General features: G+C 41.1%; 2 protein-coding genes across 12 annotated transcripts in view; one reads left to right on the plus strand and one right to left on the minus strand.

Annotated features, from left to right (window-relative positions):
- GRIP1 (glutamate receptor interacting protein 1) overlaps nt 1-9,462 on the plus strand; it is a gene marked incomplete at both ends in the record, with an annotated part of 306,122 nt that extends 296,660 nt beyond the window's left edge. For all 11 annotated transcript variants that reach the window (XM_079548305.1, XM_079548298.1, XM_079548296.1 and 8 more), the window contains 3 exons: nt 1,096-1,329; nt 6,845-6,991; nt 9,226-9,462. In XM_079548305.1, coding sequence (XP_079404431.1) covers nt 1,096-1,329; nt 6,845-6,991; nt 9,226-9,462 — 618 coding nt within the window. The remainder of the gene's footprint in view (nt 1-1,095; nt 1,330-6,844; nt 6,992-9,225) is intronic.
- A 2,332-nt stretch (nt 9,463-11,794) lies between these two features.
- Nucleotides 11,795-24,643, minus strand: HELB (DNA helicase B; the record flags this gene model as incomplete). Its single annotated transcript, XM_079549603.1, has 13 exons — nt 11,795-11,884; nt 12,386-12,817; nt 13,045-13,179; nt 14,515-14,719; nt 15,268-15,327; nt 16,249-16,333; nt 17,104-17,234; nt 17,513-17,654; nt 18,470-18,641; nt 19,284-20,156; nt 21,005-21,228; nt 22,578-22,949; nt 24,457-24,643. 13 exons carry the CDS (start codon nt 24,641-24,643, stop codon nt 11,795-11,797), a joined length of 3,108 nt encoding a protein of 1,035 aa, XP_079405729.1.
- Between the last annotated feature and the right edge of the window lie 704 nt (nt 24,644-25,347).

A 25,347-nucleotide genomic window follows, 5' to 3' on the forward strand; every position in this document is an offset into this window, starting at 1 on the left:
TTCAGCTTGTGGCCTGAACTCTTAGTTTCCCATTTTGCATGTCCATCAGTACCAGGGAGAATAAACAGGAAATTCAGTGCATCCTACCCCAGCAGCAGACTGCACTCCTGTGTGGTGACTGTACCAAAGCACTCTTTACCTCCCATTCCCTGAAGAAGGAATTCTTTCACAGTGGATACTTTCGGTGTCAGTACATTGCACCCAGTGGATGAGGTGACTTCTATTGTGTTCTTTCAACACCCCACCTCTGGAGGCTCTCAAGGCCAGGATGGATGGGGCCCTGGGCAATGTGATCTAGTGGGTAGCAGCACTGCCCATGGCAGGAGCTTAGAACTGAGTGAGCTTTAAGGCCCCTCCCAACCCAAGTTATTCTGTGATTCTGAGATTTCATGCTTTGCACATTCTTCCATCTAACATGAAGTCTAGCTTTTACTGAGACTAAAACCAGCAGTGAGATAGGGGCTGGTATCTGAAGTACTAGTGCTGGCTAAGGTAGTTGCTCTTGCAGTGTGCACATTATGCATAATTTCTTTCAAGCAGTGAGTGTACCTGCACTGATTTTCTCCCAGGCTGGGATGGTGTCCAGGCAGTGGCTCTGCCAGCTCTGGCTCTAGAGCTGCCTTCACGTTCTGCTGACTTCACTGTTTTTTTAATAAACCTCGCACTCACAGTCTGTCTTGTAAATACCTTCCTATAGATCCAATTCCAACAAATGTAATTAGGCTGCAACTTAAACATCATTTTATTTACATGTAAAATATATTTGAAGTGAACAGTTGTACTAGACACTTTTCAGTCCAGTCTGCCAGGGAACTAGCTGACCAGCGCAGCCATTCCAGTGCTCAGTATTTTAGTTGAAAATGCCATCTGAAAACGTTTGCCTATGGGGTTCTGTTATTCTTGTTGTGTTTTGTTGTGGTCCTTTATTTTATAGTGACTTGCAAGCAGATTGAACATCTGTCCTCTTGCCTTTTGCTGTGCCCTGAGTGATTGTGTTTTAACAAAGAATAGATAAGTTTTTCCTACTGCTGTGAATTAACCGCTTACTTAAACCACATTCTGTGTTAAAAATTAACCTGTTCATTAATGCTCTAGGCCACAATTATGTCAGGAAGTACACTGAGTTTGAATCATGAAAACCCACAGCCTCGTAGCCAGCTGGGAAGACAAGCCAGCTTCCAGGAAAGAAGCACTGTAAGGCCACATTACAGTCAAGCTTCTCGTAGCAACACATTGCCATCAGATGTGGGGAGAAAGTCCATGGTTATGAGAAAAATTAAGCAAGAAATGAAAGAAATCATGTCACCAACTCCTGTGGAGTTACACAAGGTCTGTAATTTTTCTTCTGACAGTTTTGAAATAATATATTCAGTGTAGGGAATCTAATTATATGGCAATACAGTAAGCACTTTTTATAATGACTCCACAGATGTAATTCTGGGGCCGTGCATATTAGTTCCTAGAAAGACATTAATGATATATCCTTATGGGGAAAGCAAACAAATAAGATGCATCCTTGTCTACTATTTTCTTTTACAACAAATTCTCAAAAGGGACTGTTCTTTTGCAAGGAGGAACCACTGTTAATTTGAATTGACAATACCAATAACTCATCTCTGCAAAATGTGTTCATTAAGAAACCAAAGTTTAATTTCTAGAAAATACATTTCTTTAGAAAATTACTCAGGAGGGATTTGGGCTCCCAGTAGTCCTTCTTCAAATTAACACTAATTTTGAATCAAATATATGATACTCAATGTACACAATACAGAATCCTTCAAATTAACTATTGCTTCACTTCTCTTTATAATTCCTTTTTTCTGAAAAGGATATAAAATTTACAGTCTATGCAGCTTCACTGCTCAAGACTTGTTGAAAACACAGGCTAATATTAAGGTGGCTTTACACCCCAAGGCAGTCACGGGTAAAGCAACTTCATATCTGCACAGGAAACACCGTGCTGGTTGAAGTCTCAAATCCCAAAAGCCCGTAACAACAACCAGTTTCCAGAACTCTGGGGAGTGTTGCAATGCTGTTCTCCTTGATGGGAATGAACGTCCCATCCTGTACACCTTTTTCCTCCCCAAGGTCTGAGATTTGCCCAGGAAGGGGACGAAAGCATGGAGAAATTTCTGTAAGAGGTCGCATGTTGTCCCTCTCAGGGTAGTTGGTTTGTTTTCCGTTCACTGTGGCTCAGACTGGGCTCAGTTCATAACTCTTTCCATGTGGTGAGGTAAGGTCTCACCAAGTATGTGCTGAGTGAGTACTTCTAGAAGATACTGGAGAGTGGATCGTACATACGGACAGGGAATAAACTGCCTGTGTAAGCAGTCAATAGAATGTGTTGTGATAGTTTAAAGCTACTTGTATTTCCATCTTGATATGAAGAGATTAGTGGGGTTGGTTGCTGTGCTCCATTTTCCTGAGTGGAAATTAAATGTGAGATAGAAGACAAATCTACGCCAGCAGGCACTTCATGGTGTGCTCACACCTAGCAAAGATACTGTTTTTCTTCTATGGATTATAAAACGAGTCTGTGTTGACTGATAAAGCAAATGCTTTACTGGACAGGAAGAGTCGGACTTCTGCTAATGAATCAGTATTGTTTTACAGCTGCTAGCTCTTAAGACTAGGCAGTAAAAAAAAGCCATCTTTTAAGAAAAATAGCTATCAGTGCCTGGATCTTATGGTCCAGCTCACCAAAATATGCTTATACCTGTTCATTGCAGGGAAGTTGGACTAGATGACCTTTAAAAGTCCCTTCCAACTCTAAAATTTTTATGCTTCTATGCACGTTAACCCAATCATCAAGGGCTGGTTTTGTATTCATGCCAATCTTAGTAAGTTCCGATTGGCTCTTCTGTAGAAATGTGCCTATTACTTTCTCTCCCCTCCTTACTGTTCATGTTAGACCTCTAGTTTAACATGAATAACCTGTTAGGTTTCTATTTCTCAGGAAAACTTGTCCAATTAGAGTTTTCCAAAACAGCTGCAGTGCCATATGAGTGACTCTGGATTCACTGCCAAAGGAATTCCTTTAGTACTTTTTGTAGCAGGGCTTGCTGGCAAATGTGCTCTGCCCTCTGCAGGCGAATGTCCCACTATGTCGGGTCAGAGAGAAAAAGGCTGGATAAAAGTCCTCAGGCTACCAACGCAAATGAGTAACTGTAGGGGAGCAGCAGGGTGAGCAGCTGACATTACCAGCTTTGTCCTTCTCAGATGGTTCCCTGTAAAAAAAGTAACACAGCCCTGAGAATTATTTTGCTTAATGCTGCAAACTTTGCAGCAAGTTAACGTGAACTCACCGCTATTTCTTGCTTAACTGCATTGATTTCATCAAATACTTATTCTGTTTTTGTTCTGAGAAAGCTAGGATTGAGATAAGTGTCATACAGATCTGTCACAGTGTTTGTTCTAGATGGTTTAATCAGTAATATTTAATTTAGCTGGGTATTTTGTTGCTGTATTGGTATCCAAATTTAATTTATGCCTTTAATTGATTTTATCTACTTAGGTAAGTGAATAGATTAATATTTTTCTTAAAATCATAGCAGACCAATTTGAAAAGTTTCCCAGAGCAAGCACTCCTCTGAGAACAAAAATATACACTAGGCACAAAATAATTTTACATCAGTATTACTGCATGTCAGCATTAGCCTAACATTGCCGTTGGTTAAAATCTCTCAATAGCTAATCTGTGCACAATGTATGAATTTAAATGAAACATTTTCCCATGTATCTGAGAGGGAGGGGAGACACAGAAACAAACTCAAAACCTGTAAGCCTCTGTTCAAAATTTGTAACTATTTAATTGCTTATGAAATATGCATTAAATTTCCGTTACAGCTTTCTTTTTCCCTTAGGCTTCTGATGCAAATTTAAAAGTCTAACAAATCATTTACAGCCAAGATTTTTCTACTGAGATCAAAACTTCCAAACAGGTGTGATGACAAGTACAAATAAGATGGCATGATTTAGGTATTGTGTGAATTGCCTACAATCTCACACCCTTCAGACAGGCTGCATTAGTGGCAAGTGAGGATGAGAAACCCGTGTGGGAAAGCTTTGCCCTTACCCACTATTAAATAACAATCAGGCACTGATTTTACTTGAGGATTTTCTTTTGGAAATATATGCTGCCCTAAAAGGAAGTGGCTCTAATATTATAACCTGTAATATGCTCTCTGCAGACGAGACAGCTGTCAGAGACACAGCAGTGTTCAATTGCAACCTCATCCCTTGAATAAATAGCTGTCAGTTTCATTAATTTCCAAATTCCTGTTAAGCTAGTCAAAAGTCAAAAAAAAATACAGCCATGAGGGAAACCATTTCTAAAAACTCTTTTATGATCTGTAGACCTGAAGAACCAGAGAAATTAGGTAGTATTCTGATACATACCCTTCCAGAATCACATCTTGTCTGCTCTGCCACGGCTTTGGTAAGGTCTGGACTGTAGGACAGAGTGCCCAGTTTGGGGTCTGAAAGGTAAGGAAGGGCATTGTCCTGCAGAGTATACTTTATAGAAAAACAGTCCTTGTTTCACATAGCTGCAAAGAGAGAATAAAGTACTCTCCTTGTTCTTTGTGGATAGCAGCAGACTTAAGTCTCAGCAAGGGAGATTTGGTTTCAACATGGGGGAAATAGCTGAAGCACTGGCAGCGATTGCTTTAATGGAGTGTGGAGTGTCCTTCATTGGAGATTTCAAGAAGCAGGACAGATCGCTCAGAAATGGGTTAGCTGCAGTTTGATCCAAAAAAACTTAGGGCAAGAGTGCAGCCTAAATGGCTTCAGAGAACCCCAGTTTCATATGGTCTAGAAGTTGTTCATCAGAGGTTGAATCCTGCTCCACTTAATGCCTGTGCCTTAAGGAAAAGGAAGGAAAGATAAATGGAATGAGTGGGAAGTTCCTTTTAAAAAGTGTAACATCTCTTCCAGAACAGCACAGTATTTTACATCTCATCTCCCCTCAGGCTTTGTATCATGTTTCCACATTTGGTTTTCAAGGCTTCTTTAAGAAGCAGTTAAGAGAAGCCCTCCTATCTTTGTGAGAGTGTGGAGAAAAGGTTATTTAAAAGAGGATTCGTGTCTTGGTGCAATGCTAATTAGTTTTTAGTCTTGTCAGGAAGTGCACACAACTATTAATAAATTAAATAAATCTCTCTGCTTTAGTTTTCCTGGAGAGTTTGATATTGGTTTCTGTTTGGTTTTTTTTTTGTTGTTTTTTTTTTTGGTTGTTGCTTTTGGTTTTCATCTTCCTGTATTGTTAGCCTTATGGCACTTTCAGGGATACCTCAGATCAAACCCATGTTAGACATGCTGTGATCTGACAACCAGATGTCTGTTCTCACCCTGGTTAAAGCACCGTTAATATACCACTGAAGCAGAGTAAATTCAAGAAAAGTGCAGAGAGCTTGAAAAGAAAAACACAACCATCTGTGCCATTTGTTTGTCCAACCAAATCTTTTACTTCTGTTTTGAGGCAATTTTTTCCTTGCTTATCTTTCCACAATGGTTTTTAAGGCAGAGTCTCAGAAGCTTTCTGGAACAGCATCAACTAGCACGGTGCCCAACCCTGCTGTGCCTTGGCATTCCTCTGTGAAATACCGGCTGAGTGCTGGAGCCTCTTCTGAGCTCAGTCCTGACCCTGCCTTAAGCAGGAGACTGAGTGGAGGCCTCCAGTATCCCCTCTAATTGGAAGGATTCTGTGATTCAGAGACACCAGAGATGAATTCAGTTTTATGGAGATGGCTCCAGACCAGGAGTGGTCAAAGGGGTCAGAACCTGCTTCCCACTAGGCATGGCATTAGTGGCTGGCACATGCAAGTGGTTGCAGTACTTGGAGCTCGCTTGTATCAAGCCATGATAAAATTAGAGAGCACTCCATGCTGTCATTTCATCAGCCAAGATATAATTTGAAGCAGAATTTTGAACCTGAAGTGAAATAAACTGTATCAGTAAGAGCATGATTTTGGGTATGTGCCTGTATTAGCACACACTTTCTGGCAGCACTGACATGTCAATCAGAGGCCATGCCATTTTCTTGCATAGGTCTGCTTGCCCGATGTAAGAGAGAAGCAAAGCAAGAAAAATTTAAAAAAAAACTTAAGAAATCAAAAGCTACACATGGCACATCTACAAAGAGGTCTCTGAATCCTTTTCTAGCAAATAACTGAACTCACAGAACTATTCTCACAGTACTAATTCTCTGAACATATAGAAAACCTCATTCTCCTAACAAGGTTAGCATCCATGTCCTACTTTCGAATGGCTGTCTCTTGCCTGTGTAACTAACATATCTATGCTGGCATCACACAATTGCTTGTCTTCAAAATACCCTTCCTGCAGTGTCTTTCTGTAGGAGCTGTGTTTGTGTGTTCTTAGAAGGTTGCATTGTAACTCTTATACTGAGCACTGTTGGGACTGGACCTTACAGGGTTGACCACTGCCTGATGAAAAAGAAGGCTGATGTGGCTCAAGTTGCCAGTGGTATTTTGGAAGATATGACATGGGTTTAGTTTAGGCCAAGTCTTTGTCACTGCATATTGGCCTTCACCATAGAAATGCCAAGTCTTGTTAACAGCTCTCACAGCCTTGCAGTTGAGTTGAGATTCTTGGTGACAGTTAATTAATCAATTCCCCGTCACACTGAAACCATTAAGATCATCATAAAGATCATCATCATAAAAATGGGGCCAACTCCCATACAGTAGAAGTACCAAGTAGTAGGTAAATAAGTGATTGCTGTAATGTGAAATAAACGTAGGAAGGAGATCTGCCTAGTGCTTGTAGAGATGAGAACAAACTTTTTTTCCCCACCGTATCATTATGTCAATTACCTCCACAGGTAACTTTGTACAAGGACTCTGATGGAGAAGACTTTGGGTTCAGTGTGTCAGATGGTTTATTAGAAAAAGGAGTGTACGTTAAAAACATTCGACCAGCTGGCCCTGGTGATCTGGGTGGTTTGAAACCATATGACAGACTTCTACAGGTAATGTTTTTGTCACCACTCAGGTTTATTGTGAATGGACATGACATAAAAAGTCCATTTTGTAAAAAGTTTTGTAACTGGACTGCATGGTGTTTGGGTATCATCTGTGTACACAGATGTGTGGGCACAAAAATGCATGAAATTGTGTTAGCACTCAATTGGAACAGCTTTATTGTCTATGAGGGCCACTCTGAAAGTAATGCCTCCTATTTTATTATATTGGTCCATGACATCTGAGACAGATGTCGGTGGTATGGCAGTAGGGGCTGAACCTTCCTGCCAGTATTGCTACATGCTGTTGCTGTGTGACAGATGGCAGCAGAGGCACAGTCTGACACAACGGTGTCTGACATGGAAGTGCAGATGGAACAAAGGTGTGAAACTGAATTCCTCCATGTGGAAAAAATGGCACCCACTGACATTCAGCAACACTTGCTGAATGTTTATAGAGAGCAAACAGTGGGTGTGAGCGTAGATAGGCAGGGGGTGGTGCATTTCAACAGTGGTGATAGCAACATGAAAGGCAAGCCACATTCTGAATGGCCATGCACAACTGTTGCACCATGAAATGAAGAGCATCTTGATAAGCTCATCTGCACAAATCAGTGGATTGTGACCAGAGAACTGTGTACAGAGCTGAGAATTGGCTTCAGTGCGTTGGAAACTATGATGACAGTGTTGCAATATCACAAACTCTGAGCCAGGTGGGTCCCATGAATGCTCACAGAAGAACAGCAAGAGCACTATATTCAAGTTTGTCAGGGTGTATTGAACTAATTCTAATATTAGTATTAGTTGAACTAATATTAGTATGAACATACTAATAGTAGTGTGAACTAATATTGAACTAGAGCGGAAGGTGACAGTTTCCTGGATCGCATCGTTACTGGGGGCAAGATGTGACGACACCTCTCCAAGTTGGACTCATAAATGGCAGTCCATGGAGTAGCAACATGAATTCTCAGTCAGTGAAAATGTTCAAGAGTCGGTGGGTAAAGTGATGGGTCTTTCAGGATTGGAAAGAAGTGATCCTTCTGGATTTCTTGGATCCCAGACAAGCCACCAATTCTGACCGCTACATCATGATGCTAACTAAGCTGAAGGCTCCGATTTCCAGTCAGGCCAGAGAAGAACCTTTCTATTGCAACACGATAACAGCAGGCCCCATGCTAGTTTGAAGACCGTGGAGCACATTGCCAGTCTTGGCTGGACTGTCCTACCACACTCACCAGATTTGGTACCATCTGACTTCCATCTGTTTGGGCTGAAGAAAGATGGATTGCACAGGCAACCTTTTCCTAGCAGCAGTGCTGTCATAGCAGCCATGAGACAGTGGGTCACTTCTGCTGGTACAGACTTTTACAGGAGTGGCATGCAGGCTCTTGTTCATCACTGGCAAAAATGCACAGCTAATGGTGGTGACTACATTGAAAAATAGCATTTTGTAGCTGAGAATCTGCTCAATCAAATAGTGTTACTGGGCTCTTCATATCTGCTGTAGTTTCCATGGAAATAAATAGGAGGCATTACTTACGGACCAAACACTCTACGGGGCTTATTGTATTTTCAGTGAGAAGCAGTGTCGTTATTTTGTGTACCTACTGGGAAAGGACGTGGGGGAAATGGGAAAAAGGGGAAAAATGATCTTAATGCTCTGTGCCACTCGCCAAATAAATCCCTTAGGGCACTGGTAGGAAAATGCAGCAGCTCATGATGATCTGGGCTTTTATGCAGTAGAACTAAAGGCAGATTTTCTCTGTAATGTTGCATTTATAGACCACATCTGTGCAGTGCCAAGTTGGACTGGGAGGAAAAAACTTTTTTTTTTTTTGGTCAGCTAGTCTATTAAAATGTTTTTGTATTAACACAAGAGAAAACCTGAATTGAAATTTTAGATGTGGGCTATGGCATTTCATTCAGTGAATACTATGAAAGCTGTGAAAGTGGGAAAAATGATGTGCTGTTCAGTATCATTTATGGAGCAGACATTGTAAGCACTGATAACCACTATAACCAGGGCAAATAAGCCCACTTCGGCCTCATTCTGTTAAAGCAACGGTAGAAAACTTCACCTGTGCCCTCAGATCAGATGCTATGGTTAAGTAGTCTTGTGCAGGGCTGTTCTCTACCAGGAGTATTTAAGTCAGCCTTCATTGTCTCACGGATGAATCTGTTTCTCTTGTGGTCTCCCTTTCCTTAAAACCCTACCTAAAATCAATCTTCTAATTGCTCAGGTAAACCACGTTCGTACCAGGGACTTTGACTGCTGTCTGGTTGTGCCCCTGATCGCAGAATCTGGCAATAAGCTGGAACTGGTCATCAGCAGAAACCCACTGGCATCTCAGAAAGGAAGCTCAGACCAACAGCCTTCAGCGAGCGGGGAGTGGAGCAAGCAGAATAATGCCTTTCTTCAACAGACCGAGCATGGTAACATGAACACAGAGACACGGGATCCCACAAACACATTATAGCAGAAAATCATTTTAGTGGGACATTTGGTAATGAAAGACAATTATGGTGCTAAATCCCTTTAGGATTTCTCTGAGGATAAGCTCAGATACAACATAGCACTAAAAAGCACAGGAGGTCAGTCTGTCCGTCTCAAGGCTTATATTAATTCATGATCACTTTTTTAGAAGTTTAATTCTTTGTTAAATCATTCCATTCTAAACAATCTACCATTAGCAACGGTACGTCAGGGCCTTTCCCCCCCCCAAACAGGAAACTGGGGAGATGTTTATACATGGTATAAACGAAACAGTCCTTTCCCTTTAGCAGCAGCAGCTGTGTGAGGGGAAAAGGACAGTTAACTCCTAACAGTGGTGTCCAGGTTACGTGATTTTTAAAAGCATTTGATCAGGAAGTCAGTGTCAGCTGGCTGAGGAAGAATGCTGTGCTGCAGCCCATGCTCTCGTTAGCTGCCCAGCATTGTCATTCTGGGGACCTGCGTCCTGCTGGCAAGCAGGGGACACTCTGTAGACAAAGCATGGGTTAGATGTTTGAACAGAATGCTTGTAGGAAGCTGTGGCATGTGGTGAACACTGCTCCCCAACAACTGGGATAAATTTTATTAGATCATATGTTATTATTCCCTATGCAATGAAATATTTAATGGCAGGTCTTGCAGCCTGCAAGGCTTTTTAAGTAGAGACTTTTTTAGCGGGATTAAAAACCTCTGAAGGAGGATTACTGACGAGTAAAACTGAAATGTTCAGACAAATTAGAAAGGTTTTAAAAGAAAATTGATTTTTTAAAACAATAGCAGTGGAAGATTGATACAAAAGTCCTTTAATGATCCATAAACCTATCAACTTCTACTGTTCTACATGAGCTTTTTAAGCCAAACGATTTCTTGGGGGGACCAGTGTCCCATTTAAAATGCTTTGTTCTCAGCCTTCTTTATGATAAACATCCCCCTACAACACATTTTTAGAATTTAAAACTGTAAATATATTTTACAAACATCACAGATTCCCTCCACTCCCCTCAAGCAATAAAATACTGCCAGTTGCTTTATATGCCCACCAGCAGCTGCTTTGGTTTATTCCAGTATTCAAGTTGTTATTGGTAATTATTGTTCTTGGTGAATATAAAGATACTGGGTTTGTACATTTGTAGAATCACCACATCCAAGCAATCACCCTACGGAACTGTTTCTGGTCATTTTAAACTGTTACCTGTATCCCTATTGCTGTTTCCAATCCATGAACGAGCTCACCTGCCCCCCGCACACAACTGTCTCATTTATATTGCAGCACTGCCACAAAAGGTCAGAGGAACATTCAATGCTGAGTCATGTAAAAAAAAAAAAGTCCATAAGTCACTTAAATACGTATTTTTATTTGTAACAAATAAGTATTAAACTGTAAAGTATTTTTGTACAAATTTAATACTTTAATAGCATGATATTTATCGTCTATGTATGTTTTTTTGAAATTCAAACTGTTGCAAATATTTGTATGGAAAAAAAACTGTATAAATTGAAATAAACTGTGATTTAAGGGCGTTAAAAAAGGTAGTGTTGGTCTGCTTTGTTCTTTCCTGACGTGAGAAAAGAATATCAAGAGTAATAAGCAAACCCTCCAAATTTTAGTAAAGTCTGTCTGAAGTTTGAGTAAATGTTCAGCTCATTTAATCACAGCAATTACAGTTGCTCAAGTCATGCAGTACAACAAAAAGGAGGTGGCGATGTTATTTGGGTTCTGACTTGGAATGTTACTTCCAAGAACGTTAGCAGATGGAAAGCAACAGCAGCAAGTTCTGCATTGCTTTCAAGTACCGAGTGGGAAAAAGTAGCTGTGTCACTGATTGCATCTTTTGTTTCTCATTTTAACAAGATTAAAATTCGTAAACCATCAAAGCTTAATGCCCATAGTTCTGCCACATTAGAGAAATGTGAATTCCTGTTTGCAAACTTATTATTTGGCTGAAAAGCAAATTGCAACTTTTGGCACAGCCATAGATTCTAATCAGTACTGCAGCTTTAGGAGATACAGATAAAACCGATAGCTGTGCCTGGAGTGCTCAAACAAAAGAATGCCCGTATATTATTCAAGTGAACCTCTGGATCCTGAGAGCTCCTTCTTTAGGAAAATAAAAGACTGTAATGATTTTTGAGCCCTGACACCAAGGAATCTTCTACTAAACACTGAAAATATAAAAGGCTCGCTTTAAAATGCATTTTTTCGAAGAGAAAATGCAGTTACAGGAAGGTTTTTGAAAGTCATCTGCATACCCAGCTTCTCCTTTCCAGAAACCTTAAACAAAACAGATGTACTCATGAAGAGGACAGTTAATTGTAGGTCAGCTTTTGAAAAGCTTCCTGGGAGTTACTTGCTCCAAAGTTAGGCTCCTGAGTCTGGCAGTCCCAAGTGGGGAGTCTTTTCCTAATGGCTGTCAAAGGAAAAAACACATCATCAGAGTTTGAACCAGAACTAAAATATAGTAACCGAAAACAGCTTCAAAAAAACGAAAGGTCTGCACCCATGACAGCTCCCAGAAATTAGATACTGGAAGATAAAAAAAACTGATTAGCATGTATTTTGCCCATTAAAATATTTGACAATTTGAAATGTGCCTACTTCAGTGATGGCACTGTATATAAATGTATCGCAGCAGGTCAGCTCCTAACAGCTGACTTCTGTGCAGGAAGGATAAAGCTCCCCAAAAGATCGTTGCAGTCAGCAACACGATCCATAAAGTGGCTGCTATTAGATGATAACTTCTTTCTCCTCACTAGCCACATATTACTCTGCCCATGTTGGAAATTATAAATAGCAGAACCATTGTAACAGTATCCAGGCTAATTGCAGCGGTCAAAGACAACACAAGAGTTTGTTTTAAGCTTTCTAATATTTGAACTTCAAATACTTTCAAAAGTAAGGAGATACTTACATCCTCAGAATCCTCTGCGTGGCTTTGTTGTCTCTTACATGGACTTATCTGCTGCGAATTACCCATGTGCTCTTTATTGAGATCTGCTGAGCTCTTTAGCTGAATGCTGTCAGTTCCAGTTTCAGGTGGGTCAGGAACATCTCGAATTAAAGAAACAGGCTGAGTCCCAGGCTCTTGACCTGGCCAGCTCGTTGTCAGAAGAGAGGATGTTTGTGTCAGGCAGTTGTTTGTATTTGCAATTGCCTCTCTCAAAAACCTCTGTAAGCGAGTTTTTCTGGGAAAGTTATTGTTAGTGACTGCTTTCCTGAGGTGCATCTCTTCAGCAATAACGTAGACACGGCAGCGTCCTCTGGTCACAGCTGTGTACACGTGCTGCCAGTGCTGACGGCCTGGATTGCCAACCACATAGACAACTGTTTTCTCCTCAGAACCCTGAAATGCATTTAAGAATGCCTTAGCAAATGAACATCTCCATCAAGGAATAAATAAATAAAAAGGATAGCTTCCAACAACAGGGAAGTTGGAGATACTTATGCTGCATCCAAAGAATTTCAGTTGCTTTGAGACTTTCAAGTGAAAATTAAGTGCCTTGCCACGAAGAAAAGTATGAGAAAGTTTTACCACCTGATAGCTTTGTTTTGCTTTGTTTGTTTTTTTACCTGAAATGTGTGAATAGTTCTGGCCCATGCATGTTTTATATGACAGAGCTTCTTCAGAGCCTTATAGTTCACAGTGTACGTGGAGCCGTATGTGCTGCTGATGGTCAGTAAGCGCTGCTTATTAATTTCTACATCCTAAAGAAATAGCATAACAACACTCAGTGGTAAGCTTGTATTATCAGTTTGCTCACAGAATCATAAAATCATAGAATGGCCTGGGTTGAAAAGGACCACAATGATCATCGAGTTTCAACCCTCCTGCTACGTGCAGGGTCACCAACCAGCAGACCAGGCTGCCCAGAGCCACATCCAGCCTGGCCTTGAATGCCTCCAGGGATGGGGCATCCACAGCCTCCTTGGGCAACCTGTTCCCAGTGATTGACCACCCTGAGTGAAAAACTTCCTCCTAATATCCAACCTAAACCCCCCCGTCTCAGTTTAAAACCATTCCCTCTTGTCCTATCACTATCCACCCTCATAAACAGTCATTCTCCCTCCTGTTTATACACTCCCTTCAAATATTGAAAGGCCACAATGAGGTCTCCCTGGAGCCTTCTCTTCTCCAAGCTAAACAAGCCCAGTTCCCTCAACCCTTCTTCATAGGAGAGGTGCTCCAGCCCTCTGATCATCTTGATTAACTTGTGTACCTGTGTGTGTGTCTGTAGTCTGTATTTCTCCAAAACTAAGGTAGCTGCAATGTCAACCAAATGAAACAGTTTCAGAAGACACTAAGCCCAAGAGATCACTATCTTCCACTGACCACATTCAAGGAAAATGCTTGCACTGTACAGGGCCTACCCAGAGTCCTGTTTAGTGCAAAAGAAAAAATCCTATATATGAAGTTTTAATACCCAGAAAACTAAGATTATCCCAAGACAGCATGAAACGTTACCAGTAAGCCCACTTAACCATTTGCTACCAGAAATGGAGACAAGCTTGCTTTCTTCCACCAATCCTGCACAGTCCTTGCTTCCTGCGCACAAACACTGATGCTTCCAGCGCATCTTTTGCTGAGTCAACTCAACTCACAATCCAGGAGAAAAATACATGGGCTTTGTGTTGGTATATTTATTTGGCAGCTTAGTTTTCTGCTGGGAACTCAAGCAGCAACATTAGCCTTATTCTTTACCTAAGACTGTTTCTACCTACATCAAGAAGACTGCATTTCATTTACAATGCATTCACAATGTATATTTATAGAATTTAGAACAAAAAATGAACTCGCAGTGCTGAACAAGAGAAACCAACTGAAAAACATTTTACAAAAATGACAGAGATACTTTTGCAATTCCATTGCAAGTCTGCCTCTTTCTTGTAAGAGGGTAGCATTTCACAACAGTTTATCAGGACCATCAGGTATCTATTATAGACTAAACTTTTCAGGTAAAAATTGCACTGCTCTGGGGACTCAAAAAGGAGTGGATCGGATACCATTATTTATTTGCACACATTCCTGCAGCAACAACTTACATTTGTTATGAAAAATATATCTCCATTGCACAGTCGTTTGCCCTCCTCAGTAGTCTCTGTACTGAGGGTGGTTTCTCCATTTCTGCATTTCTGGTGGTCAGGATCCTGTCCAATACCAGGGTGTGGTAAGAGATCCTTGAGGTACGTATTTCTCATGCAGGAAATCTTGTCATCAACTTGAAATAAAAGTCGTCTTTTATGGTCTCTGGGTCAGAGAAAGAAAAAGTGAGACATATTTACTACATATGCATCAGTCAGTATTTCTACTCTTTCCCCTCTCTGTACCTGAGTCAGAATACAGATCTGACTTACACTCAAAACAGTGAAGACAACTCACATCTAAAAGGCGTTTCTCAAACTTCTTTCAAGCAAACAAACAAACACCAAAATGCTGCTCCCAAATCAATACATTTCAGTATTGATCTAGAAATAACACAACATGAAGAATAACTAACCTTTTTCTTCAGAGTTGTTTTTATGTCAATTTTATGCACTTAACAATCACTCAAAACCTTGGAAGTCACTGACAATTTAAACAACAGGCAAACAATTTATCCTCTCCCTTTTCAAAGTCCAGGACGAAAATTAAAAGACCTATCAAAGAAATATAACGACCTCTACCATTAATAATCAGGTCTAGAGGCAAACAAGAATGTTTAAAATGTTTCAGAATTTTCTTTTAGGTTGTGGCCTGTTGTGACACAAAAACAAAGTGAGATTCTGCAAGGTGAAAACTGCCAAGCAGTGGCTTACCTGGTTAAATGGTTTGAATAGTGTTGGCAGCAAAGTTCATTTATTAGATCACAGTCTTGCCTACCATGCAAAACAAGAACATGGAAAAATCATGATGTACTTAAAGGATAGGAAACACACAGCAATTACATGCAACACCAAGTTAACGTTATAATTAAAAAGCAATGGAGAAAGTCCACCATCTTCCACCATCAACTGACAACAATCACTGATTCAGAGTCTGAAGATAAAGTAGCAACAGTACAGTTTCTTCCAAATAAAAAAAGTGATGTCTTTTAATGCATACCTAGCTTAGTGTGATTCACTGTTCAGATGAAACTGAAGAAAAACTAAAGCCAGGTAAAATATTTTTGGTGGTGGGTGTATTATAGCTAGCCAGGAGATTTGCTCTTTTTATATATTTGCCTTTTAGAGACCTGGAATTTTAACTTTTAAACACAGATTAAGTACTTAAGAATATATTACAGAAGAATCATTAATAATAGTCTCCTACTTGAATGCAAACTGGAGAGATACAACCGATTTCAGAGTTATTCGATGTTGGCAACACGTGAACTAGCTGAAATGCTCAAATCAGTTTATTTGCACACTGGCAACCTGCAAATAGTATTTTTAATTGCTGAGAAAAGGTACTTCATTAAATCAATTCAATACTTCATTAATACAAAAGAACACTGCCCTGTTGCCAGCATCACAGCCAGGGTCTCATAGGATCCACTGCAAAACGTCACTGCTGATGTCTGTCCTTGTGACAAACATAAAAGCAAAAAGTGTGGTGTAAAACAATGTGAAGCTTATAGGAAAATCTAGCAGATCTCCATGAAGAGACTGGGGGCAAGAAGCTTAAGAAAAGACACAGGTCTGTTTTTCTAACACTTTCTATGACATTACCACCAGTCTTTCCAGCTCAACACATTCAGATATTTTTAGATTGTGGTTGCTAGAAAGGATTTTTCAGTGTTTGCCTAAGTGCCCATTTACCTTCTGAAAGCAAGGAACTGCGACTGTGTGGCATCCTGCAATCCTGGTCCTTCTTTAAGTAAAGCCTTTATGGCAGCTTGCAAGTCTGATTTAGAAGATATAAAAGATAAAGATGAAGAACAAACAGTTTAAGAAAAACATAATTCAGTATGAAATTGCCTTTGCTCATTTCTTGTGTCAGCCCCATTTCTACTTGTTTGAATGCACGATGTTTAAATTGTATTTACATACACTTACACACACACATATCTTCTCAAAAAGCATCATGCAGTTATCCCACTACAAAAATGGGAGACAGGAGTGACACAACAGATAAAATCTTATTCTTCTAGTAAGTAGTTGCATACATGGTATTTCATGCAGAATCAGGTTTTTATACAGTGCATAAGAGAGGTGTGGATAGAACATCTTAAAACCAGGGCACTATAGATTTCAGTTTCACAGAAGAAATGTATGTTTAGTACTCTGTTAGCTGAGAAAGTGACTAAAGCAAGATGAGGTGTTTTTGGTTTTTTTTTCCACTATTTTTTTTTTCCAAATCGCAAACTGAAGATTTTTTATGTGTATAAAGTGGAGGGCCTTCATGCCACTTATCCAATAAGGGTCAGTATGGAAGCTGCATTACACCCAATTTGAAACCCAACTGGTGAACTGGAGCTCTACAGCAGATGATTTGCACCTATGAATTTTGCTGTGTGCACTTACAGAAGGCAAACTTCAAAGTATGAATCTAGCCTTTACACCATACACAAAGCTAAACAAGACTAAAATCTCCCCAAAACGTTCATTCCAGCCTAACAGCCAGTGTTTTACCAAAGGGAAGGTCAAGATCACAACCAGAATGTACACACGTACTATCAGAACCCCCACCAGAAGGCAAAGCAATAAAAATGAATTTCTTCTCAGGGCTTGGCATTGCCAGCTCTTTATTCCAACCAGAAAATTTCAGCACTTCATCAAATTCAGGAAGCTTCCGGAGAGAGATTCTGGACCGCAGAAAGGAGGGAAAATAGAAAAGAAATATTATTTCCAGTTGAAGTATTCTTCTGGCCTGAAGTTCATCATTTATAAATTTTAGCCCACATGCCATACAATACATAGGGACGTGGAATAAATCCTAATACATGCAGCACATATGGATATAGATACTAATTTTCAGTGAGAAACTGCAACAGAAACAGTGCTACAGATTCCTTAGGCACTTGAGCGCAGGTAAAGGACCAGCTCTACTACAAGAAAGCTTACATCCACAAGGAAATCCTACCTTGTTGCATTATCTACAATGAGTTGGGATTCAGCTCTGTGATTAGTTCGCAGTTCCACAGAAAAGCCTCTTGATTTTAAACTATTAAAGATATCAGCTAGCATGTTGCCAGGGTCAATGCTTGGTAGCTGCCTAGTATCACCTAAACAGAATGTGAGTTAGTATTTGTGAGGAGTAACAACAGAACATCTACAGAACCACCAAACAAGCAAAAATAAACAGAAAAAAAACCCCTATGGTATTGGAAAGAAACAACCAGAGAAGCACTCAGAGACTCAGCCCTCAACATAGTGTGATACTTTGGAATCCAAGCGTCCACAATTCACATGAAATGAATCTAAGAACCTCATGCCTGGGGAATCAGACTGTGGTGTAATTTAAACCTTACATTTTCCCCATTCAGCAAAGCCAAAGGAGCACGTTTGATTATGACCATCACCACATCTTGTCCAGACACATTTTGAAAGTTACCTATTTAAAAATGACCGCCAAAAAAAGCACTGTAAGAAAGAAGAAAATTGTCATTTTATACTTGTTTTCCTTCTGAATCAAAACAAATTGATGCTAGTGTTAAGGACCCTATGGAACTTGTCTCCTAACATCTGATTCCTACTATCTTCTTTGAATTCTTTCAATTCTTTACAACTCTTGCACCCTGCTGCAAGGTGTGATAAGCCACCACATGGAAGTCACAATACTTTCAGAATCAGACAAAAGACTGCTAAACAGATAACAGAGACACCGATCCTTTCGTACTGACCATTGAGTTGGAAAACTGTTGGGGTCTGATTGTTCTAACTCGACTTCATGCATGAGCAGACATAGCCAAGGAGAGAACAGTGTAACCTTCTGGGCTTTTAAAGGGTCAGCGAGATTAGTTTCAGCTCTGATATTTCCGTTGTATTTTGTACATTACTAAATATTGTCTATTCCTAATTGTTTATTTTTTCCACTTACCTAGAATAATAAGTTTGGCAAGCTGAGCATGCTCACGTAAGAGCTTTAAAACTAAGCTAAGAATGTGTACAGACACCAAGCTTCCTTCATCCACAATCAGAACTGTCACAGTAGAAAACTTCCATGGCACTTCTTTTTCAGTCTGCCTCCATGATTTATAACTATAGATGATCTAGAAACAAATTGAAATAAATCATGCTCTGGCACTAATCAGCTGTGAACTGTCTTATAAAGATAGCCATAGTGTGGTATATTCTAATCTTGTATTTAGCGCTATTGCCTTCAGTTCTGAAATGAACTTTTTGGTACCTGTTGTGAGCTTGGACAAGAGACTTAAATTTATAAAGGTTTACAGTACATGTCTGTAAGTAGGAAAACGGTGTAAATGAAATTCATCTCATCATCCAACCCCAGGCTGCTCATCTTCTCACATATGTGCAGGTATTAATAGGATTGCTTGCAATTGGGAAACAGCTTTGCCAGCTAAGGAGGTATTTCTGTTCTTACATCTGAAACAGACTATAAAATTGTATGATAAAACAAGGAGCTAAAAAGACCAGATACCCTAGAAAGGCACATATTTGATATATGTAAAAGAGAAAAAAGTTACAGCAAACAATGTATTCCAAATGCCTCATTTATGGTTTCCCAAAATGTTACACTGATATTCAGATGCTGGCCAGCTGTACCTAAACTTCAGTAATAGCTAAAAACTCTTAAGGAAACTTCAGTAAAAAGCTTTCTTCCAAAACAAGAATCAACAGTGTCTATAGGTCTTTTGCGACATTGTTAAAAAAGAGGAAAAGATCCTCACCTGATGCAGAGTGTATGCAGGAAGCTTGGTTTTCTCACTCAGAAGGCTTGCTGCCCTCCCTGTGGGTGCAGTAAATAGAACATTCAAGGGATTTTTTGTGCAAGTGTCCTCTGACTCCCAATGACGATCAAAAGTATCCCACTCCTCAGACACATCCAGGTCTTCTTCAAAGTCCTTAGAAGCAGCTTCCACTTCTTTTTCTATCTGCTTTAAGTGTCGAAAAAGGCTGCTAACAATTGTGCTCTTCCCACAGCCTCCTTTCCCACTTATGATTGTGACAGGATTAGAACAAATCTTTTGTATAGCAATCACCTGATCTAGGTCTACCTCTGCTTTACTTTGGGTACCAGATGTAGATGCCACTTCCCTTTCAGGGAACTGATTTTCACCGTGATGATTGTCTGGATTATCTTCCTTCAGATGTTCCACTTCATGAGCCTGGATACCATGCGTTTTGCTGTCTACAACTTCTCTTGACATCTCAGAAGCGTTAAGTATTTTTCTCACATCAACATCTAGTTGCCAGGAGCATTTTGACAGAAGATCACCAATACACATCGCAATGTCTTTCTCAGATTTGTAAAGATGAGGCAGAAACACCAGTGTCTTCTCCCTAATCACTATATTCTCATCTTTCAGAAATTCCAGAGATTGCCAAGCACCCTCAATGGACATATCTTCCGATACAAAACGAGTTAATTCATCCTGATCCTCGTAAGTGTGTCCCATTTCTCTGCAGTGTTTCTTGAGTTTATTATACAGAATCAAGGCATTCTTCTGCAAGTCAGGAATCTTCCAGAGGAGGTGTTCACACTGACGGAAGGCATCCCACGTTGCCTCACAGTAAGAAAGATTCAGTTCCCTGTAAGTAATCTTCTCCCCCAAAAGAATCAAAGCAAACATTTATTTCAGACATATTACTTTCACTCTTGCTGATCACCATTCCTCTGAGTATACGCAACTTGCAAAACAATCAAAGTGGGCATCAGTAAAACCTCTTGGTGGAAAGGATGTGACACACTGAAATAGACTGGATAGGTAGCTGAGTCTCTGAAACTGGAGGTTTCTAGAGACAAGTCAGAACAGATGTGAGCAAAAGCTTGTGGGGCTGAAGCAGAGATTAACAAGTCACATTTGTTAACTACTCAGCTTTAGTTCACATCTAAAGTAGATGCGCACTAAGGCGAGGCGCAGCCACAAAGTTGCACAGCAAGTGCAGTTGGTGCCAGTAAAGGACACCAAGAAGGTAAGAGGTGACCACAAGTGCCATAATATTAAAAAGAAGAATACCACAAACCAGATGATCTCTTAAAGTGTAACTTCTCTACCTTTGCCATGAAAGCATGCTCTTGTTCTCTGCATTAAGAACAGAAAAACTCCACTTGCTGGTATAAACTCGGAAAGCAGATTTGTGAATTTTAAATTGTTCTTAAAGTTCTCACTTTCAGCCTGACTTAATTTTCTATTTCCTATTGGAAGGACTAAGCAAAACATTGCAACATAATAGATTTTTAAATCTTTTCAGATTGATTAACCACAGAACAACTGGAAAAAAAAACTGCTCAAACTGAGCACAGTAAATCATGCAGTTCAAAATGAACTAAGCTTAGCTCCCAGAAATGCCCAGCTAATAAACTGAACATCATCAAAAGGATACTGTGTTCTAAAGAAGATGTAATGTAACCAATACCGCATTCTTTACCCTTCTTAACATTACTTACCCTGCTGAATCCAAGTTTCCATGGCTCGTTTTTTAATATTTCATCCAACTTTGTTAGTATCTCATCTTCAAAATGTACCGTCTCACCATCCGTATCATCATTTTCAGTCCTTCTTTGCCAGCACACCATATCCAAAAGAGAGCAAAAATGGCGCGGCAGAAGAGTAGGCAAGAATTCCAGTATCATAGGGTAAGTCAGGGCTACCAACACTGCCTTCCATGCAACTGTAGGCACCATAAACCATAAATTTGAAGCAATATCCAAAAATATTTGCAAAGATAGATTAAAGTGACTCTGGCTTTTATCCTTCTGCCTCCCATATATCCAAAGCATCTCTAATTTCTTGCAGTTTCTCACTCTTTGTAAGCCTTTTCAAAATCTTTTTTAAGTCTGTTCTCTCTGAACTGCTTTTGGAAAAAAAGTGAACAGATAAAAACTACAGCTCAATGTACTCGTTTGGAAAATGCGCATCATACATTTGGTTTAAACTACACGCTCAATGGCATCTTGTAGAAAGTCCTTTCAGACCTCATTGGGCAATTTTCATACATGTGTACAGACAAATGTTTAAAATCCAGAACAAGAAAACAGGCTTCTAAGTCTGTAATATCAGATCAGCACAGAAACTTAGGAAAGCCAGTGGGGAAAGGCAGTGGGGAACAGTTTTCTCAATGACCCCAAACTTAAGTAATCACTTCACGGCTTGAAGAATGAACTACAATAGTAGCAACATGACCTATGGAGTGGGGCAGTAGTTGTTTTGTTGCCCAAATATAGACAAAAAATAAAGTTTAATTAGTAACAAACTAATTTAAGTTGGATATTAGGGTAAAATCTGCCAACTGCAAAAACAGAGAACAGCATACTTATGCTCACTGTGCAATCTTCTTCACAGGTAAGTACCAACATATTAAACAATCAGAAGTGATCCATATATCCCATGACAACTCATGTAGAGTTCTAGATCAGAGCTCTATGATCAGAAATGAGACCAGAGCTCTAATCAGTACACAGGCCAATCTCTTCAAAGTCATGGAAAGATGTGAAGTCTGTAAGCAGTACTAAGAATTTGTCTATCATCACAAAAACAGAATAAAAAGTCCACAGAATTGTGAAAATTTTCCTCACATACATGATTTGGAGGAAAGTCGGCTCAGATCTAACAGAAGCTATAAACTCTCTTATCTGACACGACCTGACTTCCAGAACTGTAACCTCCAACCTGTAGTCCAGTAACCAAGTAAGTAGTGGAAGACTTCATTTATAGTCTGGTCCCACACACCGAATGCCTGTTAGTGGTTTGCATATTTTATGTGTGCAGATAGAACACTTAAGCTGAATCACAGTATCAGAAGGAACAGAATAGATGCTTGCTTCAGAAGCACACTACTGATTCAGTCACTAACACTCACTCACAACATCATCATTCCCACCAGGATCCTCAGTACGCCTGAAATGTCTCCATGTGGAGACACTCCAGTGTTTCCTCACTTTGCTCCCCAGACTGCTGATGGGAGGAGTTCAAATTCACCCACTAGCTCATAAAACTCAAAATATCACATGATATACCTACCTGATTTCCAAACGTAGTATAAGATATCAAAATCCTTAGTGTCTCCTTGTTTCTTCCCTGTCGATAAGTGCGCAACTTGGAATTGTTTTAGTTTTTCTTCAAGATTTTCAAAACTTAGTGTAGATTTTGCAGGTAGCCAGGCAAAAAACAACTTCTTAAAATACTCTGGAACTCCACATTCCTTGAGAAAAAGTGAGAAGACTTCTCGGTTGTTGTCTTCTATATTGGTTCGAAGAAAATAGGATGGATATCCCTGAACGAAATACTTTGACCCCCCTTTTTTAACTTTAACATTAACTGTCCACCAGGGGCCAACTAATGGAAAACGTCCAACTACTTCATACTCCTTTTTGGAGCTCTCTTGTATAGTAGCTGAAACATCAAGAAGAAAAATAAATGCACTGTTACTGCTAGCCGTAAAAAATAAAAGTTTACTTTAGTTGGGAGAGTTTTGGTTATCATTGAACATCTTGGCTTGGAAGGGACCTCAAAGAACATCTACTTCCAATCCCCTGCTGCAGGCAGGTTTGCCACCCACTAAATCAGATACTAGATCAAGCTGTCCAGGAAGATTATTTTTATCTTTTGTACAGTAAATTACAGCAATAAAAGGAAAGAAGCACAAGTTTTCATGAAAATCCTAATGTCAGTCTTGATGGTAGTATTTAAAAATGAAATTACAACCAACCTGAGAAACAAGAACTAATTTGGCTTCTCTAGGTGTGAGAACTACAAAATCACGTGTGAGAATATTTTTCTAATCAGTTAAAGATGTTAACATATAGTTTAACATCTAGCTTATACCATATATACCAAGATAGTTTGAAATTCTGGACAAGCTTGTCACAAAGCACAGTAGAGCAACAGGACTGGAGGGAATGGCCTCAAGTTGTGCCAGGGGAGATTCAGGTTGGACGTTAGGAAATACTTCTTCCCTGATGGAGTAGCCAGGTGCTGAATGGGCAGCTCAAGGAAAATGGTGGAGTCACCGACCCTGGAAGTGTTGGAGAAACTTTCAGACGTTGTAGTGAGGGACATGGTTTAGTGAGAAATACTGGTGGTAGATGGCTATGGGACGGGGTGATCTTGGAGGTCTTTTCCAACCTTGGTGATCCTATGGTTCTACATACCACAATGCCTGCATACTCTTTTCATGTATTTGCATGCCAAATACTTCCTGCATGTGAGCCAACCAAAACGCATGCAAGCACCAGCTTAAAACAACCATGGCATTCTTCACCACTCGCTGCGCTCCTCTTTCCACCCTCACTCCCTCAGCAGGAACTCTTCCTCGCTCAGCCGCAGCATCAGAGCTCGACTCCAAGACAACGTTTCCATTTATTTCCCCTCCCTGCTGCTCAGAAGAATTTAGCAACGTTTCAAACAGTGTAGGCATAAGAAGTGTCTAATGGGAAGGAGTAGCTCTGACGTCCACCTGTAGGAGGAGCAGACCTAAGGCCAACCATGGTTAGTCATGCTGGGGGGGCTCTGGGCGTGCCATGGAGCGCAGGTATCCCCACTCACTGCAGGGCGGTCGATGGCCTTTAAGGGTCCCTTCCGACTCAAACGATCCTATCATCACTCCTCCACGTCATTACAGTAATTAATTAATTGGCCGTTATGTGCAGCACAGGCCCACACGAGTGCAAAAGGCACTGCGTCTCCTTACGAAATCAGAAACCGGGGAAGGACAGTGAGCCCGGACGGGCTACCTTTCCAGGTGATAGCTAACAGTCACCACAAAGCCCGGCCCAAGCAGCACGGCTGCCCGCGCAGGCTCCGCGCCGCCGCCATGCCGGAGCAGGGCCTGCCGTTCCATCGCCCAGAGCTCCGTGCCGGGCAGCCCGGCGCTCCTGCTCTCCCTCCCGCTTCCCCTCACCGGCTCGGCGCGGGGGCAGGGCGGCCGCCAGCTCCCTCCCGGAAGCCTCCAGCAGCGCGGCCTCCGCCAAGTGCGGCTCCTCCTCGACCTCTTCGTCCTCCTCGTCCTCCGAGCCCTCGGCCGCCCGCCGCGGAGGCAGCAGCACCCCCCACAGCTCCGCCGGCGCCCCGCGCCCCGTGCCTGCCATGTCGCGCCGCGGAAAGGAACGGGGCGGGGACGGCGGGCGGTGCGGGGTGCGGAGTGCGCGGCCCCGCTCCCCTCCCTGAGGCGGTGGAACACGCGGAACCGCCGGGTCTTCACCTGAGATCTCCACCGTATCCGATACATTTCACCTCGCTGCACCCCTCCCCCACGCAGGGTAATGTTTTGCATAACCAATGTGCGGGTTTTCCATGAGATCCTCGCTTAAAACCACCTGTACGTCCCTGTGGTGCAGCCCGGGATACATGGCGGCTCCAGGTTTCGCTTTCACTTTTAACGCAGATCTTTGTGTTTCCTGAAACTTTGCCGAAGAGCAGCTCGTTGCACATCGTGGAGGAAAATCCCGAGCCATAACACGTTCACCATCGATCTAACAGGACCACAGAATCACAGGGACCTCAAGACACTATCGAATCCAACCCTCTGCTAAAGCACGGTCCCTACAATAGGTCACACAGGTCCTGCACACTGGCAGGAAATCCCCCTATTCCCCGCTGGAAGCAGCTGGTGTATGATGTTCTAAACAAACTACCACTACTTAATATGTTTATCTGTGCTAGGTTATTATGTAGCACACCTTCTTTAACAGGAGCCCCATCCTTTCACTTCTGCCTGCTCACCTCATCCGGTGAGTAGGTGTTTTCATTGAAGAGTTACACTGAGTTTGCTTAATGCAGTGGTTTGGAACCA

This window comes from Tetrao urogallus, assembly GCF_951394365.1.
Source record: "Tetrao urogallus genome assembly, chromosome: 1".
Lineage (NCBI taxonomy): Eukaryota > Metazoa > Chordata > Aves > Galliformes > Phasianidae > Tetrao > Tetrao urogallus.